The sequence below is a fragment of the Helianthus annuus genome, chromosome 3, assembly GCF_002127325.2.
Source record: "Helianthus annuus cultivar XRQ/B chromosome 3, HanXRQr2.0-SUNRISE, whole genome shotgun sequence".
NCBI classification, from domain to species: Eukaryota; Viridiplantae; Streptophyta; class Magnoliopsida; order Asterales; family Asteraceae; genus Helianthus; species Helianthus annuus.
In genome coordinates this window covers 19,507,939-19,533,051 of record NC_035435.2, presented here as the reverse complement: position 1 = coordinate 19,533,051, position 25,113 = coordinate 19,507,939, and the positions used below count along the sequence as shown (strand labels likewise).

At 35.2% G+C, this 25,113-nt stretch overlaps 2 protein-coding genes across 2 annotated transcripts; both read left to right on the top strand.

The window, feature by feature from the left end:
• Window positions 1-4,654: 4,654 nt before the first annotated feature.
• On the top strand, window positions 4,655-5,710 carry LOC110931277 (F-box protein CPR1). The gene has a single exon (XM_022174678.1). The coding sequence runs from the start codon at window positions 4,655-4,657 to the stop codon at window positions 5,708-5,710; it is 1,056 nt and encodes a 351-aa protein (XP_022030370.1).
• A 1,826-nt stretch (window positions 5,711-7,536) lies between these two features.
• Window positions 7,537-8,592, top strand: LOC118490374. The gene is made up of 2 exons (XM_035987975.1): window positions 7,537-7,879; window positions 7,946-8,592. Exons 1-2 carry the CDS (start codon window positions 7,537-7,539, stop codon window positions 8,590-8,592), a joined length of 990 nt encoding a protein of 329 aa, XP_035843868.1.
• Window positions 8,593-25,113: the final 16,521 nt, after the last annotated feature.

Below are 25,113 nucleotides of genomic sequence, written 5' to 3'. Positions count from 1 at the left end.
ATTGATTTTTTACTAACCTGTAATTTTTTAAACAAAAGAAATACTAAATAAATAGGACCAAAGGAACCGTCAGAAAATCATGAAGAAACTTGTTCAATGTTTGTTCTAAAGTCGAAACCCATTCGCAGGTCCCATCTGTTTCCGTACAAATGTCGTCCACCTTCATATTGGTGACGAAACTAAACACCATCCGCCACCACTTCGGAAACCCATATCGGATCCTATTCGCTCCTACCTTCGAACCGTTTCCCGACGTTGAAAGATTCCGGCTGCGGAGCCCGAAAAAGAAAAAAAAAAACAAATCTTTAAGTATTGAAAGCATGTGTGAACAAATCTTTTTTTTCCTATAAAAGCCCTCTGTTTTTTGTACATTCTAAAGTCTTTTCCCATTTTCAAGAAGCATCACAGCAGTCGGTTCTCTTTTTCGAAATCGTTTTTGCGATTTGCGATATACATACCTATAACACTAATTTGTATTTAATTTTTATCATTTATTTTGTCCAATAAGTAGTTGGGTATGAAGATGTTAAACGTGGTTTCCACTTAACAATCTTTTTTGTTTTGTTCAAGAAGAAAGACATAAAGGAACCGGCTATAAGACCACCTGTAGTGGGGCGTGATTTTTAAAAAAAAATTGAAAAATAACGCCCCAAAACGCCCCCATCCCCATTACATGGGGCGTTTTAAGGCGTGTTTTTTGAAAAAAAATGTGTTGTTAAATATACTCAAAAGTCAACCTTTCAGGAGAGAGAAAGGATAGGTAGGAGAGAAAGGATGGGTAGGAGAGAGAAAATGAATGTCATTAATTACCAAAAGCATTAATTACCTAATATTTCTATTTTATTTTTTAATTATTAATTACAATCATTAGTTTTTAGCTTTTATATTATTTTTTAAGTAAAGATAAAGTATTTATTATACAATCAAACTTTTATGTAATGAGTTTTCTTAATCTTTATTATAACACACAAACTTGAATTATATGTTGAATATACTAAGAAACACATTATGCAATTATGTAATGGTGTTTCATATCAGCCAAAAAAAAAAAAAAAAAAAAAAAAAACTTGAGATGACTTTATATATAAAGCTATAAAGCTAAATGGAGGTAGTACAACAACATAGAGTGGACTTTATTGAACCCAATATGCTTTGTGTTATCTTTTAAAAAAAGCTGAGATGATTTATATGTTGAATATACTAAGAAACACATTATATTAATAATTGTTATATATATAATAAAACAGCATTGATTCCATCGTAAATATTGATGTTTCTATCATATTTTACACAATAGATTTTAAATCTAGAGTCTCCCTTCTAAGAATAATATGTCTCTATTAAGAGAACTAGTCTCAACTTTTGCCTGATTTTGTGATTAATTTGGTTGTACAAAATCTCGCAATAAACCAACTTTTGGTCCCCGTATAGTAAGGTGTAATAAGAGCAAGATTAACATACCTCTATATTTTCTGATTAATTAGGCCGTGTGCGAGACAAAAACTTTGGGCCCCCTTCCTATAATATAAACTCATTAATCATATATAAACCGGGGATATATAACAAATGGTGATTAGAATCCGACGGGAAACAACCATTTTCTACATAAATAATTAATATAGTACAAAAAATCCGTTGTTAAATTACAAATATAGTTCATCCGTTAGTAATATATAAAATGGTAATGGTTAACTGTATAATATGTATTTCTTTTTTGTTATACAAGACAAGTAGTAAAAACAAAATATAAAAAAGTAATAAAAATATTATAAAATAAAATAACATAAAAACATAATTATTACTTTTGACTTTTATAATAAAATAATGTAATAAAGTAAATAACACAAAACATAATTATTACTTTTGACTTTTATAATAAAATAATGTACTAAAGTGCTTAATCATTACAAAATTTGACTAATGGGTAGATTTATATTTATGTTGGGTGTATTTATCACACCCCGAAAAAAAATGGGTTTCGCGTTATAATTAAAACGCTATGTTGATATTTGCCAAACCAATCAGTGATGAGCATGTTCTGACAAGTATTGAGAACCCCACCTTTGCATGTGTGGAAAGATTGACTACCCAATCACCATTTGCCTTTTTTTTGCATGTGTCCAAAGTCTGACAACTTTCCATCAATTTGCTTTTTTTTTTTTTAATGATTGGAAGGGGGCGTGATTTTAGGCATTATTCCCACTACACCACTTTTGTTATAATGCCCCATCGCTGACTAGGACGCCACGTGTCGGATAATGCCCCATGGTGGGGGCATTATAACACATTACCACTACACATGGTCTAACCGGTGTCAATAATTAATTTTTTCAGAATATCATAACTTTGTATCCAATAAAATTGTATTTAAACTATTTTTATTTGCTTAAAAATTGATCTTTTTATCCAATCAAAATTGTATTTTTCAGTTTACAATTCATTCCAAACACATATCAATTGAGAGGTATGGGTGGTGGTAATCCAATTCCAGTTGAACCACAAGGGCCTTCAAGTCATGGACGATCAAACCCTTCTCCAGTGACAACCCCACCTTCCGTAACAAACCCACCCCCCGCCACAAACCCACCTCCCGTCACAAACCCACCTCCTGTCACAATCCCTCAAGATAATGATCCAAATACTTGGACGAATGAAGAGTTGATTTTGGCGTATGACTATACCTTTGCTCAACTACAATTTGGAGCACTACGTATTGGGGAGGGGCATTATCATCCATTGGCAAACACTCCTACAGTGCCAAACCATCCACCATCTTCAAACCCCCCTCATGTGGAAAACCCCCATCAAACACAAGGAGTACCGAATTGGGCTGAACGGTACGAAACCGATCCTGGAGCGGAATACGAACCACCCTTGGATGAAGAAATGAATTGGGAACCTTAAAAAAACGTTATTGATGAATGCATCCACCGAAACGACGATGATAATGATTGATTCTCCTATGATTCGGTGTTTTGTTTTTGAGTAATATTTAATGTGATTTACTAAATGTTCTGTTATGTGTTAGTTATTTTTATTTCAATGTATTTTTGTTTTGTATTAGTTTGAATTTTATTTATGTACATGTTTCGGGTTTAATTATATATTAATATAACTTTTTAATTTTAAGGTTATTTAAATTTTAATCATGTATTACTTTAATTTTAGTTGGCTCCCTCTCTTATCTACTTGACTTTAAAAATCAAACAGATATAAATTTAAATATATGTAATTTTTATTTTTTTTCTTTGACTAACATTGAACTTTAATAGGATATGTCTAGTCATTGTACGATCGACGAATTTTCATCATTGAGAAATGATAGAGCATGGTATAATCTAACCTTTGTTATGGCCGAGCTTATTTGGCATGACATCGAGAGAAAGAGATTAGTGGTTATTTTTCTTGATCAAAACGTAAGAACATTATTTTAATTTGCTATATGTTATACGAGTGAATGTTTTTCACCACTAAATGTGTTCTTTTTTTGGAGACAAAAAATTGTTGCGATCGTTCCACAACATTTGATACACCTATATAATGACGCTACATTGATGGGTGGCTTTTTTCGTTGAATCATTTCCAAATTGAGAATCTCCACTATCATGAGTACCCAAAGTACCATAATAACCCCTTAGTCTGTTCGGAGAAAAAAATCGTCATCAATGAATATACGAAGCTTTTATCACTGGAGCTTACGATTCCAAGAGGTGCTTGTATATATCCGTTGGTGCCTTCCATTATAAAATTGAAGCATGACAGAAGACCTAAAAAATTTATTGTTGGTACATATAAAATCCCATTCTTTATTTTTTGATTAAAAATGTAAAAGTTTATATATTTAAATATTAGATATGGTGTATACAATTTGGTTGATTTCATTGTAGATGTGGTTGGGAGGATAATAGAAGGTAAACGAGATCATTGTTGTTTCGAACTTTCTCTTCGAGATAAGACGTAAGTTATTATTTATTAACATATTGGAGACATAATATCTACATCGTATGTAACAAAAAAACTAATTTTAAAAGAACTTTAACCCAAAATTGTTGTGTACAGTGGTCATACAATACAAATGTTTTTGTCCGCCCTGAAGCCTTCCGATGTTATATGTACCATTCGAGCGGTGCAACGAAAGTCTATCATATACGTATCACGTGTCAAGTTGGTTCACCTACCGGATAGTACGTTATGCTTTAAACATCAACTTTCTAAAAAATTAGTTACATTTAATGGGTCATGTAATTTAATAAAAGTTGTATTTTATTTGTTTTTTCAGCTAATATTTTGAAGTCTACAGAACTGAGTAGGATTACATACGACCCAGATATGCTCGAGGCACGAGATATTTAAATTATGGATCTATACTTAAGTCCGTGTTCATGATAGAAACATTGGGTGTTTTTATATCTTTAGTTGTTGAATATTAAAATCCATGATGGTGTTTTGTGATTTGCTTTTGGTTAACTGCCTTTATGTTTCTTTCCTACTTGTAGAAGTATACTTTAGTTTGTTTAATATTATATTATGTTGTAATAAGTATGTTATATTACTTGATTTAAAAGTAATGGTTACACCTATTTTTCACCAAACTATAATCTAGATAGGTTGGACAACTAAAAAGTTATTATTTATCTTAAACGAAGGTATCACCATGGCTGACCTTCCTATTGAAACAATATTTGAGATATTAACGAGGGTGCCAGCGAAGGTCGTAGGACGTTCTAAGAATGTTTGTAAGGAATGCTATGCGTTGCTGTCAACTCGAGATTTCATAAGGGTACATTATTCTCGCTCATTAGTTTCATCTAACCAGAGAGTTCTCTTAATTGACGACCTAACATGCTCTGTTCATCCGATCATCTTTCAATCCTATGATTATGGGCCAAGGTCAATAGTTACATTACCATTCGACCACCAAAATAATGATGTGTCAATACTTTCACCTTTGAATGGATTGTTGTGTGTTTCCTTGAATCATACAAATGAGTTGCTTCTTTGGAATCCAACAACTACTGCTTTCAAGCGTTTGTCAATACCTGATTCTCTTGGAATCTATATAAATAATCTTGATGCCGTTGGTTTGTATGCTGATGATGCCGAGGATTACAAGGTCTTGCATATCAAGCGTAGGTATGGTGTATATGAAAGCTATGTTTATTCTAGGGAATTAAACTTTTGGAGAAATATTCCTTTCTTAACAAGACAAGAGTATCTTAGCCCCAATTTCTATTGGTCACCAGGCACATTTTGTGGTGGTACTCTGTATTTCACTCTTTGCGAATGTTGGGTTGGAGGTACAAATGTGGTGATTTGTTTTGATATTAATTCAGAGCAGTTCAAGGAGATAAGCTTTCCACCTGTTCCATCTACGGGATTTGTTCAAGGTGTTTTAGTGAATGTAAAAAATGAGCTTCACATGTTTGCTACGACTGGCTGGTTTGAGATAACAATTGACCTATGGATGCTAAAAGAGGATAACTGGATTAAGGTCTTATCGTGTCCTCCGATCCCCCCAATATCATTGTCATTGTGGGGCGATATAACACATTACGTGACGAATGGTAATTGGTTTGTGATGACTAAATTAGGGAAGCTTTTTACTATTGAAATGGATACGAAGCCCTTCGAAATTCTTTATCCAGTTACATGGTTTCGTGGTTTTAAGGGTGCGGTGTTTGTGGAGACCGTCGTTTCACCAAGTATTTAGTTTGACTTTCACTTAATGTCATCATTATGTATTCAATGTTTTAAGAATTTTGGTTTTCTATTTCTGGTAATCATGTTATTTTGTTTAAGTGTCGTGTACTAATCTTGTAATAATTTCAGAATTTCATCATCTATGATAACTATCTTTTATTTAATTTGCAAGGTATTTGACACTTTAACAATTTACAATGACTAATGGACAACCAAACCATCTTAATCAAGCTTCTAGCTCAAGTTCATCTACTAGAGTTGAAAAACGAAAAGGGTATAACAAAAGATATTATGCTGCACGCAAAGAAAATAACAAAGTCCCGAAAGTTGGGAGTGGTGAGGTATCCCGAAGTGCTTCATCACTATCTTTAATGAGTAACAGATCAGCCGAAAGGACACCGTTAAGAAGTTTACAGACTAATATTACTCAATTTACCTAAATGACAAACGTGAACGCATCAAGTATTTCTACCATGAAACGTAAGGAGTACAATGGAATGCATATTTCAAACGGTAGTCAAATTACATCAACCCCGACCAATGATGTTACGCCGACAACCACATTCCCCAATGTAATTGATAAAGTCATTACCAGAACATCACGAGGTTTCTATTTATTTAACATTGATTTCTTTATTGAATTTGATATCTTTAATAACCTTCATTACTTAAGACAACGATTTTTTTAGGTGTTCGAATTCAACCACGTACACTTTTACCTCAATTTTCTGAAGTAGTTGATCAACCTTCCTTCCAAAATGAGAATGTAGAGGATGATCCATATAACTTTGTTTACGATCGTTTACCTAGAGAACATCGTGTTTTAAAAGAACGTGGTGCATGTCCTGATTGTGGAGCAAAACGTTTTCAATTTGAATTTGATACCTTTTGTTGTATGAGTGGGAAAACTGTGTTAGCAAATTCAGAAATTCCAGAGGAATTGCACCGACTTTTCACATCGCAAGATGAAATTGGAAATATTTTTAGGCAAAACATTCGTGCTTATAACACCAATTTTTCTTTTGCCTCAATGGGAGTGACGTTGGATGATACATTGAACAATATGAGAGACAGTGTATATACTTTTTGTGCACATAGAGGAATATATCACAAAATCGACCAATTAGTTCCGAGGGATGGAACCCCTAGGTACCTGCAGTTGTATTTTTATGATCCTGATGCCGAGTTAGATCTCAGACTCCAATGGCCAAATCTTGATCATCGTATTACTCAGATTTTGACACACGTTCTTTCTACAAACCCATATGTCGATACATTTAGAAGACTTGCAGAACTAGGACCTCTAGACAACTATAGAGTCACTTTGAATGCTTCGGTTGAACTTGACCAAAAGGTGTACAACCGACCAACGACATCGGAGGTATATAAAATATATTATATTAATTAAAATTATTTAATAGTATTGCTTATTTTACTTACTTATAGTTCACGATTATATAGGTTGCTGGTATTTGGGTTGAAGGTAATGACAATATCACTTCGTATAAACGAAGTATTGTTGTGTATGGTAGGTCTGAATATAGCCAAACTATTCAGCCGTACTTCAGTTGTTATGATCCATTGTCGTATCCTCTTCTTTTTCCTAATGGTGAGTCGGGTTGGCATGCCAACATACCACGTCACGGAGTATCAATCACTGAGGTTCGCAACAATGAAAACATCGAAGGAGAAATGGAAGGTACCAACAATTTATTATCCTTTTTAAGTGAAGATCATAAAAATACCGTAATGCATCTTATTTTTATTAACTGTTTGTTTTTAAAATATCTTCATTGTTCAGAGGCTAACACATGAAGTGGTAGAACAAGCGTGGCTATGCGAGAGTACTACTGTTACAATTTCCAGATTCGATCTACCGAAAACGTGCTTCTGTTCGGTGGTAGACTGCTACAACAGTTTGTGGTAGATGTTTACATAAAAATTGAGACGTCAAGCTTAGAATTTTGTGAGAGAAACCAAGCTAAGATACGGGCCGAATTGTACCAAGGTCTTGTGGATTGCGTCAATGCTGGAGAGGTTCATGCAAACAGAGTCGGGAAAAGAATTGTGTTACCTGCATCTTTCATCAGAGGGCCTCGCGACATGCGACGTCGGTTTCTAGATGCGATGACTTTAGTTCAAGATGACGAAAAGCCTGATATATTCCTTACAATGACGTGTAATCCTAAGTGGCCTGAGATATGTGATAATTTACATGTTAGTCAAACTGCATAAGATCGTCCAGACCTTGTTTCAAGAGTGTTCCGGGCTAAATTAGAAGATCTTAAGGAACAACTCTTCAAGAAACATATCCTCGGGGAAGTTAAGGCATACGTTTATGTCATAGAATTTCAAAAGCGTGGTTTGCCGCACGCACATTTTCTCCTTATCATGTACCAGCAACACAAGATCAATAACGCGGACCATTATGATAAGGTTGTGTGTGCTGAAATTCCTAACAAACAAAGACATCCCAAATTGCATGAGATGGTTGTCAAGCACATGATTCACGGTCCTTGCGGCAATTTACGATTAAGCAGTCCTTGTATGCAGGGTGATCCTAAAATTTGTCGTTTTCACTATCCTAGACAATTTAGTGAACAGACAACACAAGGAGAAGATGCGTATCCGTTGTATCGAAGGAGAGACACTGGGATAGAAGTCGATGTACGAGGAAAAACACTTGATAATAGATGGGTGGTCCCATATAACCCAAGGCTTTTGATGATGTTTAACTGCCACATCAATGTTGAAGTTTGCTCAAGTATAAAATCTGTGAAATATCTTTTTAAATATGTTTATAAAGGACATGACAAACAGGTTATTCAAGTTGATCAAAGTGAGCCAGGGGTTGTTGTTAATGAGATAAAGAGCTTTCAAGATGCACGCTAGATATCGCCCCCAGAGGCTATGTGGTGCATTTTTTGCTTCTCTCTTTCTCAAATCTCTCCTTCTGTTTTAGCCTTACAACTTCATCTCCCAAATAATCAGATGGTTAGATTTAGAGATGATGACATAATGTCTAATATTGTTGATAGGGAAAGGGATAAGAGAACCATGCTAACAGCATTTTTTGAGAGAAATAGAATCGATGAAACAACAAGAGTATATTTGTATAAAGATTTTCCAAAACACTTTACATGGAATGGAAGCACACGCCGTTGGAATCCTCGTGGCGGTAAAAAAACAAAGAGGTCGTATCGTTTCCGCTAATCCAGTCGAAGGAGAAAGGTACTACTTACGCCTACTTTTGTCAAATGTCAGAGGGCCTACTTCTTTTGAACATCTTTGCACAGTTAATGGTCAACGGTGTGAGACATTTCAAAAAAGCAGCTCTTGAGTTAGGCTTAATAGAAGACGATGAATATCTATCACAATGTCTCGAAGAAGCCTCGATGTTTCAGTTTCCCAATGCTCTTAGAAGGTTATTTGCGACCATAATGATTTTTTGCCAACCTGGAGATATTCGAAAGTTATGGAATGACCACTTTGATTCACTGTCTGAAGATCATCGGTTACACTGTCAAAGTATAGAACGAGTTCAAAATATGGTTCTTACCGAAATTAGTGTCTTTCTACAATCCATGGGTAAAAATATCAACGAATTCGACCTTCCTAAGATAACAGACGACGTTAACTTACAGGATGTAGGTTATCGTGAGTTACAAGAGGAGTATGGGATTGTTTTGGAACCTGAACACTTGAGTTCCAAAGATTCACTTAATCGGGACCAAAAAACGTGTTTGATGAGATCATGATGCATGTTGATAATGATCTTCCAGGCGTCTTCTTTATTGATGGTCCAGGTGGAACTGGAAAAACATTTTTGTACAATGCCTTGCTTGCTGAAGTTCGGTCACGTGGTCTTATTGCTCTCGCAACAGCTTCATCAGGTACTGCGGCTAATAATATGCCAGGAGGTAGAACGGCTCACTCGAGATTCAAGATTCCTATTAATCTTGAATATAATTCAACGTGCAATATCAAAAAAACAGAGTGGGGCTGCTAAACTGATTCGGTCTGCCAAAATAATCATATGGGATGAAGCGTCGATGGCTAAACGACAGGCGATAGAGGCAGTCGATCGTACATTCCAAGACATTATAGGTTTTAGTCTCCCATTTGGTGGGAAGATAATGGTTATGGGAGGTGACTTCTGACAGGTGTTGTCACACCCCGACCAGTAAAACAACAAAACGTCATTGTTTCAACCATGGATTAAATAATTTCGTTTTATTGAATTATTGAACTCATTGTTTTATTACAAATCAAATAAATACAAACATTGTCTTTCATGTTTTAAAGTCGCTAAGGCACGAGTCCAATCCTATGTGTATCATGCATCAACAATCATCACAAAGCAGCACCTGAAACATATGTAAAAATAGGTACGTCAGCATAAAAATGCCTGTGAGATACATAGGTTTTATCGAAAATAGGATTCATGACTTGTAAGTTTAAAAGAATGTTTTAACAAAAAAAAAAATAGTCATGAACTTTAAAAATGTTTTCTTTTATAAATCATATAATAAGTGATGAGAAAACAGATGATACAAAAGAAAGATGTATAAATAAATAATTAAGTAGAATGAATTTGTATAAAATATGCTGTTTGAAAAACAATATTTTGATAAAAAGGTTTGTAGTATATATAAAAGTATACTTTGATTTTAAGAAAGTCGAATAAGTAATATATTAAAATATATTTCAGTTCCAAAATAGCCAAACAGATAGTATATTAAATATACTTTAGTCGTCAAAATGACAGTTTTCAGTAGTATATCAAAAGTATACTTTGGTTTTATTAATAAAATATTAAACTATGCTTTGGTTTTGTAAATAACATATTAAATTTTGTTTTAGTGATTAACAAAATATATGTTTTTTTGTACAATATCACATATAAGAGTATATCAAACTATACTTTTGTGATTATAACAAAATATACAATAAAAATGTGATTTGAGAATTCATTCAGACCTAAGTGTATCAAAATACACCTTGGAGACTATAGAAATACCACAAAGGCAATCCCTATTTGGATAAAATATCGGTTTCTGACATTCCATAAACAACAGGAATGGGGTGTCAAATCCTATAGTGCTATATCATACTACCAATCGGTCTGGTGAACATAAAATAAGTATAATTCAACAATTAATTTTTATAATCTTTGAAAAATCAGTGTTTAAACCATAAATAATAATTCAGTTTGTCAAAAGATAAGTACTAATATGTATAATCAATTATCCTTTGAAATCATGAACATAACAAATAGGTACACATGCTTCACCCCAAAACATTGAAAACAGTAAAAGAGGGGACTATGTACTCACTTGAGAATGCTTAGAAGTCTTGAATAACAACCAAGCAACGCTAGAGGGATCAGGGAATCAAACGGCACCTAATATAGGTAAGTAAGTAAATAAATCGGACCTAAATCAGAAGATCGGATAGAATGAGGTTTTGTAAACCAAATAAGTATGGGAACTCATGTAATATGGTTTAACAAAGCCTACATACTGAATCGAAACCTAACCTAAGTGCTTACGACCCATTACGACCCGTTTAGGTAGCTTATGCTACTTTAACGCGTCGTTCGCGTAAAACGCGTTTGGACCGCCTAACTAGTCCTATGACAAGTAATATATGCCTTAACATGTCTAATAATGTTGCCTAATCAGTTTAGATGTCAAAATTTATGTTACATATGCTTAAAAAGAATTTATGCGTAAAAAGGGCATTTTGCTCATTTACCTAAGGCATATAAACTACTTATCATACAACATCTTAAACTAAGTGACCATAAGGTATAACCTCGGAAGGTTATTCCCTATACAACTAGGGTCACTAAACATGCTTGGTCGGATCCTAATGATCGACCAAACGGGTCTTGTTCGAAAGTCTAAGCGGCTGTTTAGACCGCTTGACTTACGACTCTAAACAAGCACGAGACTAAAAAGTGACGAGCTAAACATGTTAAAACATGTTTAGTTAATTTAGAAAACGGGTTTTGATATCAAAACAAAGTGTTTTGATACATGAGGGCAGTTTGGTTACAAAATACACATGAATACGCATTTTGGCCGAAACTACGACTCGTCACTACACCTAGTTAACGAGGTAATCAGTAGGTATAGTCACACGGGACTATAACCATCGTGATTACGCTCACGTTTCAAAGTTCAAACGAACTTTGTGTTGACCATAACCTGGTCAAAGCAGAAAGTCAAACACTGTTTGACTTTCGTGCTTAAAACACATAAAAGAACGAAAGAATGCTTACAAAGGGTCCAAGCTAGGAAGTTTGATCCAAGTTTTCTCAGGTATGAACTGTTTAAACCTCAACTTAGAGCAAAATGAATCAAGGTGTGAGGAAAATGGAATGAGAGCTTGGGTATATATAGATTTCGGAGAACCGTTAGGATCGTTTCTCGCATTTCGTGTTTCGATCTTGGCCCTCCATTTGGGCACATGGTTTTCAAAACCATGGGAATACTTAAAACCATCAAATTCCAGCCCATAGAGTGCAAAACCTTGGGTTAAAACCATTAAAACCATAAAAATGGACTAAGTTCAATGTATCTGCCAGAAATTTCAAAAATGGCCCCTGCACTTGTAAAACTTGATTTTTTTTGGCACTTTTAAGCCCCGTTAACCCCATTTATAGGATCTAAAATGAAGTTAAAGTATAGGGAACTTGAAATGTGCTCAAAATATCTCGGATGTCGGTTCGTTTGGCCGTACGGTTGCGTTGTTCGGTTAATTACGACGGAAATCGTAACGAACACAAAAATGATCCAAATTACGCGACGAAATTTTATCATACCAATCACTAAAATAAAATATTTTAATGATTACATAAATTTTTGGATGTCCGGATATATTCAGAGCGTAAGATATGCGCGAAAATGCAAACTTATGCACTTTTTGACGCTTTTTAGTCCCTATTGATCAATAAAGTTTGTTTTAGTATACCGTACCCCTCAAAGGTTATTTCTAAGCTATGAAAAGTATATTTAGGGTATGTTTAACTTATGGTCAAGTTCCGGAATGTTCGCAACTATGCAAATCGGCATACTTTCGCAGTTTGATACAAATAGTCCCTGCGATCGAATAAACTTGATTTCAACACACCAAACCATCCAAAACTTATTTCTAAGTTATGTAAAGGTTATTTAAGGTATGTTAAGCCTATGTCACTGTTCCGGAGTGTTTTTTGCATTAAACTGGTTATATTTACGCATCGGTTCGCGTATAACCTTCCAGAAAGCGATTTAAAGCTCGAAATCGAACAAGAATTGATATGTGCAAACGATGCACATATTTATACAAATCCTAAGTATGAAATACAATATTTCATTGGTATGGTATCTGTTTGATGGTTGAAGTAACACAGGTGTCACAGTCTCCCATACTTTAGGAAATTTCTTCCCGGAATTTAATTTTAGAGGAAACTTGTGAAGACAACTATGATTGTTTTTCTTTCAAATGAATCCCTCGAACCCTAAGTAAACTATGGGTCATGTTTGGATTCTTAGCGAAATTGTCAACTGTCAAAGTGAAGTCCTTGTAGTAACAAAACATGGAGTTTCAAACTACGGACAGAGGAACGTTTCTTATGAAGGCTATCATAGGAAACTTGTGTGTGCTCGAAATCAGAGTCGGAGAGTGTAAGATAAAATGACATTGGTCAAGGTCCAGGACTTCTAGTAACTTAAATAATGTTACGTTCGCGATGTAATAAGGAACACTTATATATAGGAAGTACCAGCGGCGTATCCACCATGCCCCTTTCTACATTGTTCCCATTTCATTATTCTCATCACTATAGGTCTTAACACATGACAAAATTTGCTATGGTTTCTGTGCACTGAATTCCATAGTTATGTATGCATCCATAATTGCGTAATTCCTTGCACAGTCCGCACAGTTCATTTCATAATGTGTAGGGGGAAAATCAGTCGAATAAACATGAAGTAACTTGACTAGACCACCAAAGGATCTTTTTAACTAGATCAACGAACGATCTTTTTAACTAGATCAACACATGATCTCTTTAGCTAGACGTCGTACGATCTCCTTAAATAGACCGCTTAAGGGATCTTTTCAGCTATATCGTCACATGATATTCCAAACCAAATTTTTAAATCAATCTGTTTAACTAGACTACTCAAGCGGTCCAATTATAGAATAGTACTTCATAATCCCAGGGGCTTAACTATAACGTAGAAGCCCATTAAGGATTTAAGGTAGTACCTTTGGATATCCTACTATGAATCCCTCATATGGAGATATGGAAGATTCTACGAGGATTTGGATAATGAAAATTCGGATTACATAAAAACACAAGACATAAAAGAAATTGCATAAGCACATAATTGTTTAACTTGATCTTCAATTTGTTATCTTTGGGCACGGGTATTTAAAGCATACCAGGAATCCAATCCGTGGATTTTATTTGGCACTTTAAACGTCTTCAAGAATCTAACTATGGAGATAGAAAGATCTTAATAGGAATTCGGCTTTATCCTTATTGAATCATAATATACATATTAAGGCATACGAATAATTCAATTAAGGGCTCCGATTTGAGCGATATTTATCCACAAGGATCTAATTATGAGGATAGAAAGATCCTATTTTGGATTTTGGAATTTGTGTAACGAGACGTGTTTCGAAACCTTGCACTAGACGTGCTTAAGTCGATACACAAGTTAGAAAGTTCATGAGGTTGAGGTACTAGATATGCCAAGGCGACATATAAAGCAGAATTTGGAGTTTGAGCAGTGGCGTGATTTGCAACAGCTTTGTTTTGGATAGTAAAGCGACACATGTTAACCAAGTGTCCCCATCGTCCATCGTGGGTACATTTAAAATAGGGTATCTGATTCGGATGATGACGGTTGCATTGATTGCTCCAAGGAGCGGTTCCCTTGTATGGCTTCATCCCTGAGGCGAGTCATGGTGATAGCTAAATCAACGGTCCTCTAGAGTATGACGCCAATTTGTTGGGCAATTGCAGTACCTAGTTCGGACATTGTTGTTGTGATGAAAAGGCATCATGAAGGTAATGAAAGATATGAGAGGAAACAAGTGAAATGATATCGGATAATAAAAAAAGAACGACAACGCATAGAAATTGCGATCATTTGTTTGTTACCTAAGGCAAACAAATGAGACGATGACTAATCAAAGTAAATGGGTCAATATAATGTATCGCGAAGACATGCTCGCCTATAAGTGGACACTCACCCCAAGAGTTCCTAGGTAAGAGTGACTGGTCTGATTATGTGGATTTGTACGAACACTCTAGCCTTAGACAGAAAGCTCAGAGTACAGGCATCCACCCTTCCAGTTTGCACGTGTTCACATTATTTAGACCAAACTTTGACGAGATTTTGAAAACTTAGAGGGTTCAAAACCTAGTAATCAATCATCCTAGAACAGATGATTGGTTTTCAAGGCGGATTCGAAATTTGTGTTCTTATTGTGGTTGTCACCTAAGGATAAGTGACGGTATTGTTTTAAAACTAAACACAAGATAACTTGTGTTAGGGTCCTAGGAAGGTTATAGTCTAGGTCAAAGCATTACTAATAACCTAATTCCTCATAACCATTGGCTCTGATACCAACTTTTCGTTCACACCCCGACCACGTAAAACAACAAAACGTGGCGGAAACGTCATGGAGTGTTGTAGCAGAATCATTGTTTCACAACCATTGATTAAATAATTTCATTTTCTTGAATTATTGAACTCATTGTTTTATTACAAATCAAATAAATACAAACATTATCTTTCAAGTTTTAAAGTCGCTAAGGCACGAGTCCAATCCTATGTGTATCATGCATCAACAATCATCACAAAGCAGCACCTGAAACATATGTAAAAATAGGTACGTCAGCATAAAAATGCCTATGAGATACATAGGTTTTACCGAAAATAGGATTCATGACTTGTAAGTTTAAAAGAATGTTTTAACAAAAAAAAAATAGTCATGAACTTTAAAAATGTTTTCTTTTATAAATCATATAATAAGTGATGAGAAAACAGATGATATACAAGAGAGATGCATAAATAAATAATTAAGTAAAATGAGTTTGTATAAAATATGTTGTTTGAAAAACAATATTTTGATAAAAAGGTTTGTAGTATATATAAAAATATACTTTGGTTTTAAGAAAGTCGAATAAGTAATATATTAAAATATATTTCAGTTCCAAAATAGTCAAACAGATAGTATATTTAATATACTTTAGTCGTCAAAATAACATTTTTCAGTAGTATATCAAAAGTATACTTTGGTTTTATTAATAACATATTAAACTATGCTTTGGTTTTGTAAATAACATATTAAATTATGTTTTAGTAATTAACAAAATATATGTTGTTTTGTACAATATCACACATGAGAGTATATCAAACTATACTTTTGGGAGTATAACAAAATATACAATAAAAATGTGATTTGAGAATTCATTCAGACTTGAGTGTATCAAAATACACCTTGGAGACTATAGAAATACCACAAAGGCAATCCCTATTTGGATAAAATATCGGTTTCTGACATTCCATAAACAACAGGAATGGGGTGTCAAATCCTATAGCGCTATATCATACTACCAATCGGTCTGGTGAACATAAAATAAGTACAATTCAACAATTAATTTTTATAATCTTTGAAAAATCAGTGTTTAAACCATAAATAATCATTCAGTTTGTCAAAACATAAGTACTAATATGTATAATCAATTATACTTTGAAATCATGAACATAACAAATAGGTACACATGCTTCACCCCAAAACATTGAGAACAGTAAAAGAGGGGACTATGTACTCACTTGAGAATGCTTAGAAGTCTTGAATAACAACCAAGCAACGCTAGAGGGATCAGGGAATCAAACGGCACCTAATATAGGTAAGTAAGTAAATAAATCGGACCTAAATCGGAAGATCGGAAAGAATGAGGTTTCATAAACCAAATGAGTATGGGAACTCATGTAATATGGTTTAACAAAGCTTACATACTAAATCGAAACCTAACCTAAGTGCTTACGACCCGTTTAGGTAGCTTATGCTACTTTAACACGCCGTTCGCGTAAAACGCGTTTGAACCGCCTAACTAGTCCTATGACAAATAATATATGCCTTAACATGTCTAATAATGTTGCCTAATCAGTTTAGATGTCAAAATTTATGTTACATATGCTTAAAATAAATTTATACGTAAAAAAGGCATTTTGGTCATTTACCTAAGGCATATAAACTACTTATCATACAACTACTTAAACTAAGTGACCATAAGGTACAACCTCGGAGGGTTATTCCCAATACAACTATGGTCACTAAACATGCTTGGTCGTATCCTAATGATCGACCAAACAGGTCGTGTTCGAAAGTCTAAGCGGTTGTTTAGACCGCTTGACTTACGACTCTAAACAAGCACGAGACTAAAAAGTGACGAGCTAAACATGTTAAAACATGTTTAGTTTAGTTAAGTTATAAAACAGGTTTTAATATCAAAACAAAGTGTTTTGATATCCAAGAGCAGTTTGGTTACAAAATACGCATGAATACGCAATTTGGTCGAAACTCCGACTCGTCACTACGCCTAGTTAACGTGGTAATCAGTAGGTATAGTCACACGGGACTATAACCATCGTGATTACGCTCACGTTTCAAAGTTCAAACGAACTTTGTGTTAACCATAACCTGGTCAAAGCAGAAAGTCAAACACTGTTTGACTTTCGTGCTTAAAACGCATAAAAGGACGAAAGAATGCTTACAAAGGGTCCAAGCTAGGAAGTTTGATCCAAGTTTGCTCAGGTATGAAGTGTTTAAACCTCAACTTAGAGAAAAATGAATCAAGGTGTATGGAAAATGGAATGAGAGCTTTGGTATATATAGAGTTCGGAGAACCGTTAGGATCGTTTCTCGCATTTCGTGCTTCGATCTTGGCCCTCCACTTGGGCACATGGTTTTCAAAACCATGGGAATACTTAAACCCATCAAATTCCAGCCCATAGAGTGCAAAGCCTTGGGTTAAAACCATTAAAACCTCAAAAATGGACCAAGTTCAATGTATCTGACAGAAATTTCAAAAATGGTCCCTGCACTTGTAAAACTTGATTTTTTGGCACTTTTAAGCCCCGCTAACCCCATTTCAAGTCTCTAAAATGAAGTTAAAGTATAGGGAACTTTAAATGTGCTCAAAAATATCTCGGATGTCGGTTCGTTTGGTCGTACGGTTGCGCTATTTGGTTAATTACGACGGAAATCATAACAAAGGCAAAAACGATCCAAATTACGCGATGAATGGAATTTTTTCATGCCAATCACTAAAATATAATATTTTAATGATTACATAAATTTTTGGATTTCCGTATATATTCAGAACGTAAGATATGCGCGAAATGCAAACTTATGCACTTTTTGACGCTTTTTAGTCCCTATTGATCAATAAAGTTTATTTTAGCATACCGTACCCCTCAAAGGCTATTTCTAAGCTATGCAAAGGATATTTAGGGTATGTTAACTTATGATCAAGTTCTGGAATGTTCGCTAGTATGCAAATCGGCATACTTTCGCAGTTTAACACAAATAGTCCCTGCGATCGAATAAACTTGATTTCAACACACCAAACCATCCAAAACTTATTTCTAAGTTATGTAAAGGTTATTTAAGGTATGTTAAGCCTATGTCACTATTCCGGAGTGTTTGTTGCATTAAACTGGTTATATTTACGCATCAGTTCGCGTATAACCTTCCAGAAAGCGATTTAAAGCTCGAAATCGAACAAGAATTGATATGTGCAAACGATGCACATATTTATACAAATCCCAAGTATGAAATACAATATTTCATTGGTTTGGTATCAGTTTGATGGTTGAAGTGACACGGGTGTCACAGGTGTTGTCGGTTATTAAACGTGGCACTCGAGCACAGATTGTAGACTCCAGCCTATGAATGTCACCTCTTTGGTCTTTGACAAACAAGATGCGGTTGACCATAAATATGAGAGCGCTAAAAGATCCATAAATATGAGAGCGCTAAAAGATCCAATCGAAGGAAACTATATCTGCATACCCGATGACATGACAATTCATTGCAACAATAGAGAAAACTCTATAAAAGAATTGATCAATGCCATCTTTCCATCAATTGAAGATATTGTTTATGTAGGATCAAGTACTGACCCAAACGAGTCAATCAGAAGAGTTCTTATCCGTTTCAGAGGCAGAAACTAAGAAACGAACTAGAAAAACAGCTTGTTTCACTTTAAAATGCCTTGTATATTGATAATCTTCAGTTTACAATCAGACGGCACTTGGGCAGCACCTCGGTACCAGAAAATCAGAATGTTACAAATGATTACGCTTGAAAGCTATTTATAGGGGTGTTGATTTCGCTTGAAAGAGATGTGTGGAAGTTCAAGCGAAATCACTATGTTGTGATTTCGCTTGAAAGTGTCACAAGTCTGTTTCAAGCGGAATCACCCATTTCAAGCGGAATCAGCTCAATTACACACTAAAACCTCCTATTTTCTCGTACAATGTGCCCTGATCTAACAATTCTATAACTAGACTCGATACAAGACGAAGTCGACAGATGATTGCACCAACAGACCCCCCCTCAGATGTTGACGAGTCTTAAGTGTCGAGTCTTCAAAGTCTTCAGTCTTTATCAGTCTTTGGGCTTTCAGAAACTCGATCTGGCTTTTATCACACTCTAGTTCTCTTGATCAGATCTCTTGAATCCTTAAGATCATCAATCATAAGCAATTTCAGGATCAGAAACTGGCTCTTTGTCATTCAGACTCCCCCTCAACTTGTACTGGGATCGAAGTCTAGCTATTTTCAGGTTCAAGCAACGCAACCAGGCTCTCTTGCAATTCCTCTACCCAAAACATAAGTTTCATAAAAATAAGATTTAGCAAATTTAGAAATCCTACTAACCTCTTTAAGACACAGATTTAACACATCATTTTCAAGAATCAAACGAAATGATTTATCATGTAAGTCACTGATGAACCACTTGTATGTATATCATTTTCACTTCAAAACATCTTCAAAACACACTTTCCCAAACCTGTTCGTCATGTTTAGCATTCGGAATTTTGAAAATCAGCTTTTCAACATCAGTTGTCTAAAATCTTTTTGTATTTAAAAAAAAAATTATGCTAAAACACACCGAAAATCTTTTTGGATTTTTGATATAACAAAAATGAAATGCAGAAAAGAAATATTTACACACAAGTCACCAACACCGTTAAGCTATAAACATTTTACGTTCTAAACGATTCACCTAGATTGTCAGTATACTGGTCCATTTAATTTTTCACACAAAGTTCAACTGTTTTGAGATACGATATTAATGTTTTAATGACGTAAACTTATTCATGTGCCCGAACTCTTGAATATACTCCCGTATCCAGATCACAATATTCAGTCTTACAGGTGAGTATACCTAGATGATATCTGTAAGGGGTTAGATGCGAAACCGTGAGAGCTCAGGTCAAAACTTCCGTTCAGCAGAGAGATGATGGCTCGACTTTTGGTGTGTCCCCTTTAGAGGATCTTTTCTTCAACAGCAATGATTATCAATTTTATTGTTTCATCAATTTTACTGAGGGCGACACTATATTTCAAGCATTTGCAGAAAGTATTATGCGGGGACTAGGTCAGAATTTCCATTCAGCAGAAGTCCCGGGATAGTACCCCAGATATCACTAAGCATAAAGACCTAGTATCTCAGAGAGAGGGCTCCTTCAAACAAGATTTTGGGGGTTACCCATATATCCGAGAGATGTTACCCACGACTTAAGCAAGTTTGAATTTAGGTTTATATCTCGACACAATCTATTAAATGTGCAAAAACCTACTGACGCATCATCAGTGAGACCGTTTATCACATTTTTTACTTTCCAATTCTTTAGCGTGCTGTGATAGTCCACTGATGTACTCTCTGAACTTTTAACAACCCATTTTTGCTTTCTTAAATCAACTCTTCTTTTGTAAAAACGTTTTGAGTTTTCACTGTCTTCAGAAGTTGAATTCGTTTTAAGTTTCTCAGTTGGTTGTTTCTTTACATCAACACTGTTTTCAGTTTTGAGTGTGAAAAGACTCCCTGTTTTGTGTTGAACTTGGGGCAATTCCAAGCTATGTGTCCAACTTCTTGGCATTTGAAACAGGTTCTTCTATCAACTCTTTGAGAAAACTTTCTCACATTCTTCTTCACTTTAGCAAGAAACTCCTGGTTTGACTGTTTCCAGAAAGGTTTCTTCTGTTCATCCTCTGAACTTCCACCTGCAATAAATTTTGTATTTGGTTTATAAGTTTTCTGATTTTTATAATTTTCGGAAGAAATGAAACCAAGACCTTTTGTTTTTGAAGTTACCATTATGGTTTGGTTTCTTTTGAAAACCATAACTATAACCATAACCCATTTTCTTGTTTACTCTTTGTTGAATTCTTGAAGAAGTGTACTTGTTAGGTTTTCCAATAAGATTTAAAACTTTTATTTCAGAAATATTGATTTCTGTTAATTTGAAAACATGTTTAATCATTTCTGTTTTAACACTTCTTATTGGAAATCTTCATCAGAATATAATTTGTCTGAATCATTCAAAGTATAAGCTACTTTGATTGAATCATCACTCAAATTAGATTTTGATAACAAGAATTCCTTATTATAAACCCTCTTAACCGACGAACTCGGACTCTTCTCAGACGAACTCGAACTATCTGACTTAGAATCCGACTTTGACTCTTCATCCATATCCAACACATGATCGACAACTTTCTTAATTAACTCAGACTCATGATCAGTGTCAGATGTTGTGAATGTGACATCAATACTGTCTGGTAATTCATCAGTGATTTCAGACTTTAACTTGATGTTTAGAGCCTTTTCTACTCGTTCCTCATTTGGTTTTCTGGGAGAATAACTCTCAAAGATCGGAGGCGGACATCTGTTATACTTGACACTTGGTTTCTTACCAGTATCAGTATCTTCAGTTTTTTCCTTCTTGAAAGCCTCAAGACATGCAACAGTAGGATAAACACGATCAATCAAATATTCGCATGTAGTATAACTCAACAGTAATCGTTTAATCCTTTCACTCTCAATCTTCTCAAGTTCCAACTCCTGCTTTAGCTTAGCACAGTCTTCAATATACTCATTGATGACGCTCTGCTTTGTCATTAATGTTGCGCTCATTTTTCATTTGCTTTTTCAATTTCTGAATTTGTCCTTTTCAGACCATCAACTGTTCGGTTCAGCACATCATAAGACTCCTTTACATACTTCACATCAGATAGTAAATCTTCTTTAATTTTCTCTAATTCAGCAATCTTCTTGTCTTTCTCCTCACAAGCTTTGCAAGATTCTGAACATTTTAAACATGGTTTTTCAATTTCAACCACTTTTTCAATTATCTTCTCAACTTCGACAGTCTTTTCAACTTCAATAAATTTCTCGACTTCAACAATTTTTTCTATTTCGATAATCTTCTCTACTTCGACAACTTTTTCAACTTCAACTATTTTTTCTACCACTTTCTCCACTTCAACAAATTTTTCTATTGCATTCTCAGTCACTGCTTCAACTTTTGTTTCTCCAGCTTCTGTCTTTGCCTTTTCATTAGCGAGTAACTTTGCTGCTTCCAGCTCTCTCTTCAATCTGTCAATCTTCTTTTAATTCAGCATCTCAACTTTATCTGCATAGAAAAAAATTAAAACTGTTAGGATCAACGCTTTTTCTACATTTGTTAAGATATTCTTCCTCATCATCAGTATCAACATCACTTCCTAGATCTGGAAAAATCGGGATTCTATTCTGACTAGCTTCATCTTCCAGAACTCGGGCAACAAGAGCTTAACCAGGTATGTATTTGTCCCAACTAAAACCCTCTGCAACTTTTTCATCGTCTTGATGGATAATTAAAGCTTTCTTCTTTCCATCGTCAATGACACGAGACGATGATGGTTGTTGCTCAATCTGATGAAAAATTGATTTATGATAATAGTTGTTCTTTTCTTGATTCTCGGTTGCTTCTTGATTTTTACACTCGCGTTTAAAATGACCCTTTCCTTTACAACGGAAACAAGTAACCTTAGACTTGTCAAAACCTAATAGAGAAGTAGCCAATCCCCGAAACTCATCTATGCCGGTGATTTGCTGGAATTTTTCAGCTCTTCTAACAGCACTGGCCATGCACCATTTCACATCCATCAATTCAAGTTCTTCTGCATCAATCTGGTCATAATCTTCTTTCGTAAGCATCGGATTACCAATTCTTCCTGCGACTAGGCTTTCATACGACTCCAACATGGCGACAAGAGATGCCATGTGTTGCTTAGCCATTTCAGGAGACAGATTTTGACCATTCTAAATGTTCAAAGTCACATTGCATTGAAGATTTGTAGAATTCTACTGTTGAGGACTTGATGTTGTGCTATTTGGATCAAAACTCGAAAATGATAAAGAATATCCTCCACTTTGAGTTGTAGTGCTAACATTTGGACTTGAAGAACCATCAGCACTAAAAGCAGTACTAATCTTTGGACTTTGACTGGGGGTAGCCTCAAACTTGTTTCCTCGGTAATACAGACTGACATCCTGTTTAGCATTTGGATTTGTCATGATAGCCGTTTTCTGGATATCCAATTCCTGCTCTTCAATTTTCTGAATGAATTGTGCCAAATTCATACTCTCGGACTTCCTCATAAGTTTCACAATCATCAAATAAGTTCCCCACTTATGCTGTGGTAAGGCCTCAGCTAGTTTATCAACCCACTCATCATCCTATTTCTTAATGCCCAATCTTCCCATTTCCAATACCAGATGGCAATATCTATCAATGGTCTGCTTTGTTGTTTCATGATCAAAAGCTGAAAACATATCAAATGATTTCTTCAATAATGCCTTTTTGTTCTTGATCATATCTACACTCCCTCTGAATTTCTGAATTAATGCCTCCCAAATTGATCTAGTTGTACCATTATGTTGAAGCAAAACAAAGATATCTTCCTTTATCGCTTGTTGAAGAATACTAATCATCATTTTTTCACTTGCAAATTTTAACTTGTCACTCTCTGAATAGTCAACAATAGCTTTTTCAATCCCACGTTCGTTCTTTGGTCTCTCGTAGTCTTTCAACAATGAACACCATGCATCAAATTCGTAAGCTTGCACCCAGTTCTCAAATTGATTTTTCCAACCCTGAAAATCTTCGATGTACATCAGTTTCGGTGGTTTCTGATGAGTTCCCGTCTCATTCTCACTGTACAATGTTTCAGCAGCAGTAACAGGAGCAACGGGTGTAGCGAACGCATTGTAGAATTCTTCAGCCATGATTCGGTAACACGTTTTTCAATAACAGACAGTTTCAGGCAGAATAACAAGTTCAAATTCAAGTAAGATACCCAATACAAGTTCAAGCGGAATAAGCTTTCAATTTCAAGCGAAATAACTAACAAACAACTTCAAGCGGAATATCCAGCAAACAGTTTCAAGCGAAATACTCAATTTAGCAATTTGGAGCAAAATCACCAAAATTTTGAAGCGGAATCTCTTATCTCGAACGGAATCACAAGTATTTCAAGCGGAATGTCCAACTTGAAGCGAAATCAGTGTACTTTCGAGCGGAATACCAGGTTTCGCTTGAAAATCTTCAAACGGAATAAGCAAACTCGAGCGGAAACTCAGTTGTTTGTTCAAGCGGAATCTGATCTAAGGTCCATTTTTGTCATTTTTAGGTCGAATTTTGCTTTGTAACTTTCAAGGGTTTGTTAACAAGCAGTTTTACACAATCTGTGAGAATTTTAGCCGATTTTGACCGTTAAATCTTGCTCAAATGAAGAAAGAAGGTGTAGAGGTGAGAAAACACAATGAAAACAGGCTTATATCTGCAGAACTTCTCCTCCTGAGCTCTGATACCACTTGTAGGATCGAGTACTGACCCAAACGAGTCAATCAGAAGAGTTCTTATCCGTTTCAGAGGCGGAAACTAAGAAACGGACTAGAAAAACAGCTTGTTTCACTTTAAAATGCCTTGTATATTGATAATCTTCAGTTTATAATCAGACGGCACTTCGGCAGCACCTCGGTACCGGAAAATCAGAATGTTACAAATGATTACGCTTGAAAGCTATTTATAGGGGTGTTGATTTCGCTTGAAAGAGATGTGTGGCAGTTCAAGCGAAATCACTATGTTGTGATTTCGCTTGAAAGTGTCATAAGTCTGTTTCAAGCGGAATCACCCATTTCAAGCGGAATCAGCTCAATTACACACTAAAACCTCCTATTTTCTCGTACAACGTGCCCTGATCTAACAATTCTATAACTAGACTCGATACAAGACGAAGTCGACAGATGATTGCACCAACAGATGTTTGGAAACAAATGTAT

Excerpts from the sequence above, each read along its gene's own strand:
- LOC110931277 (XM_022174678.1), top strand. The coding sequence starts at position 4,655 with ATGGCTGACCTTCCTATTGAAACAATATTTGAGATATTAACGAGGGTG.
- LOC118490374 (XM_035987975.1), top strand. The coding sequence starts at position 7,537 with ATGCGAGAGTACTACTGTTACAATTTCCAGATTCGATCTACCGAAAAC. Across the intron at positions 7,880-7,945 it reads TATATTCCTTACAATGACGT|ACCTTGTTTCAAGAGTGTTC; the intron begins GTAATCCTAAGT and ends AAGATCGTCCAG.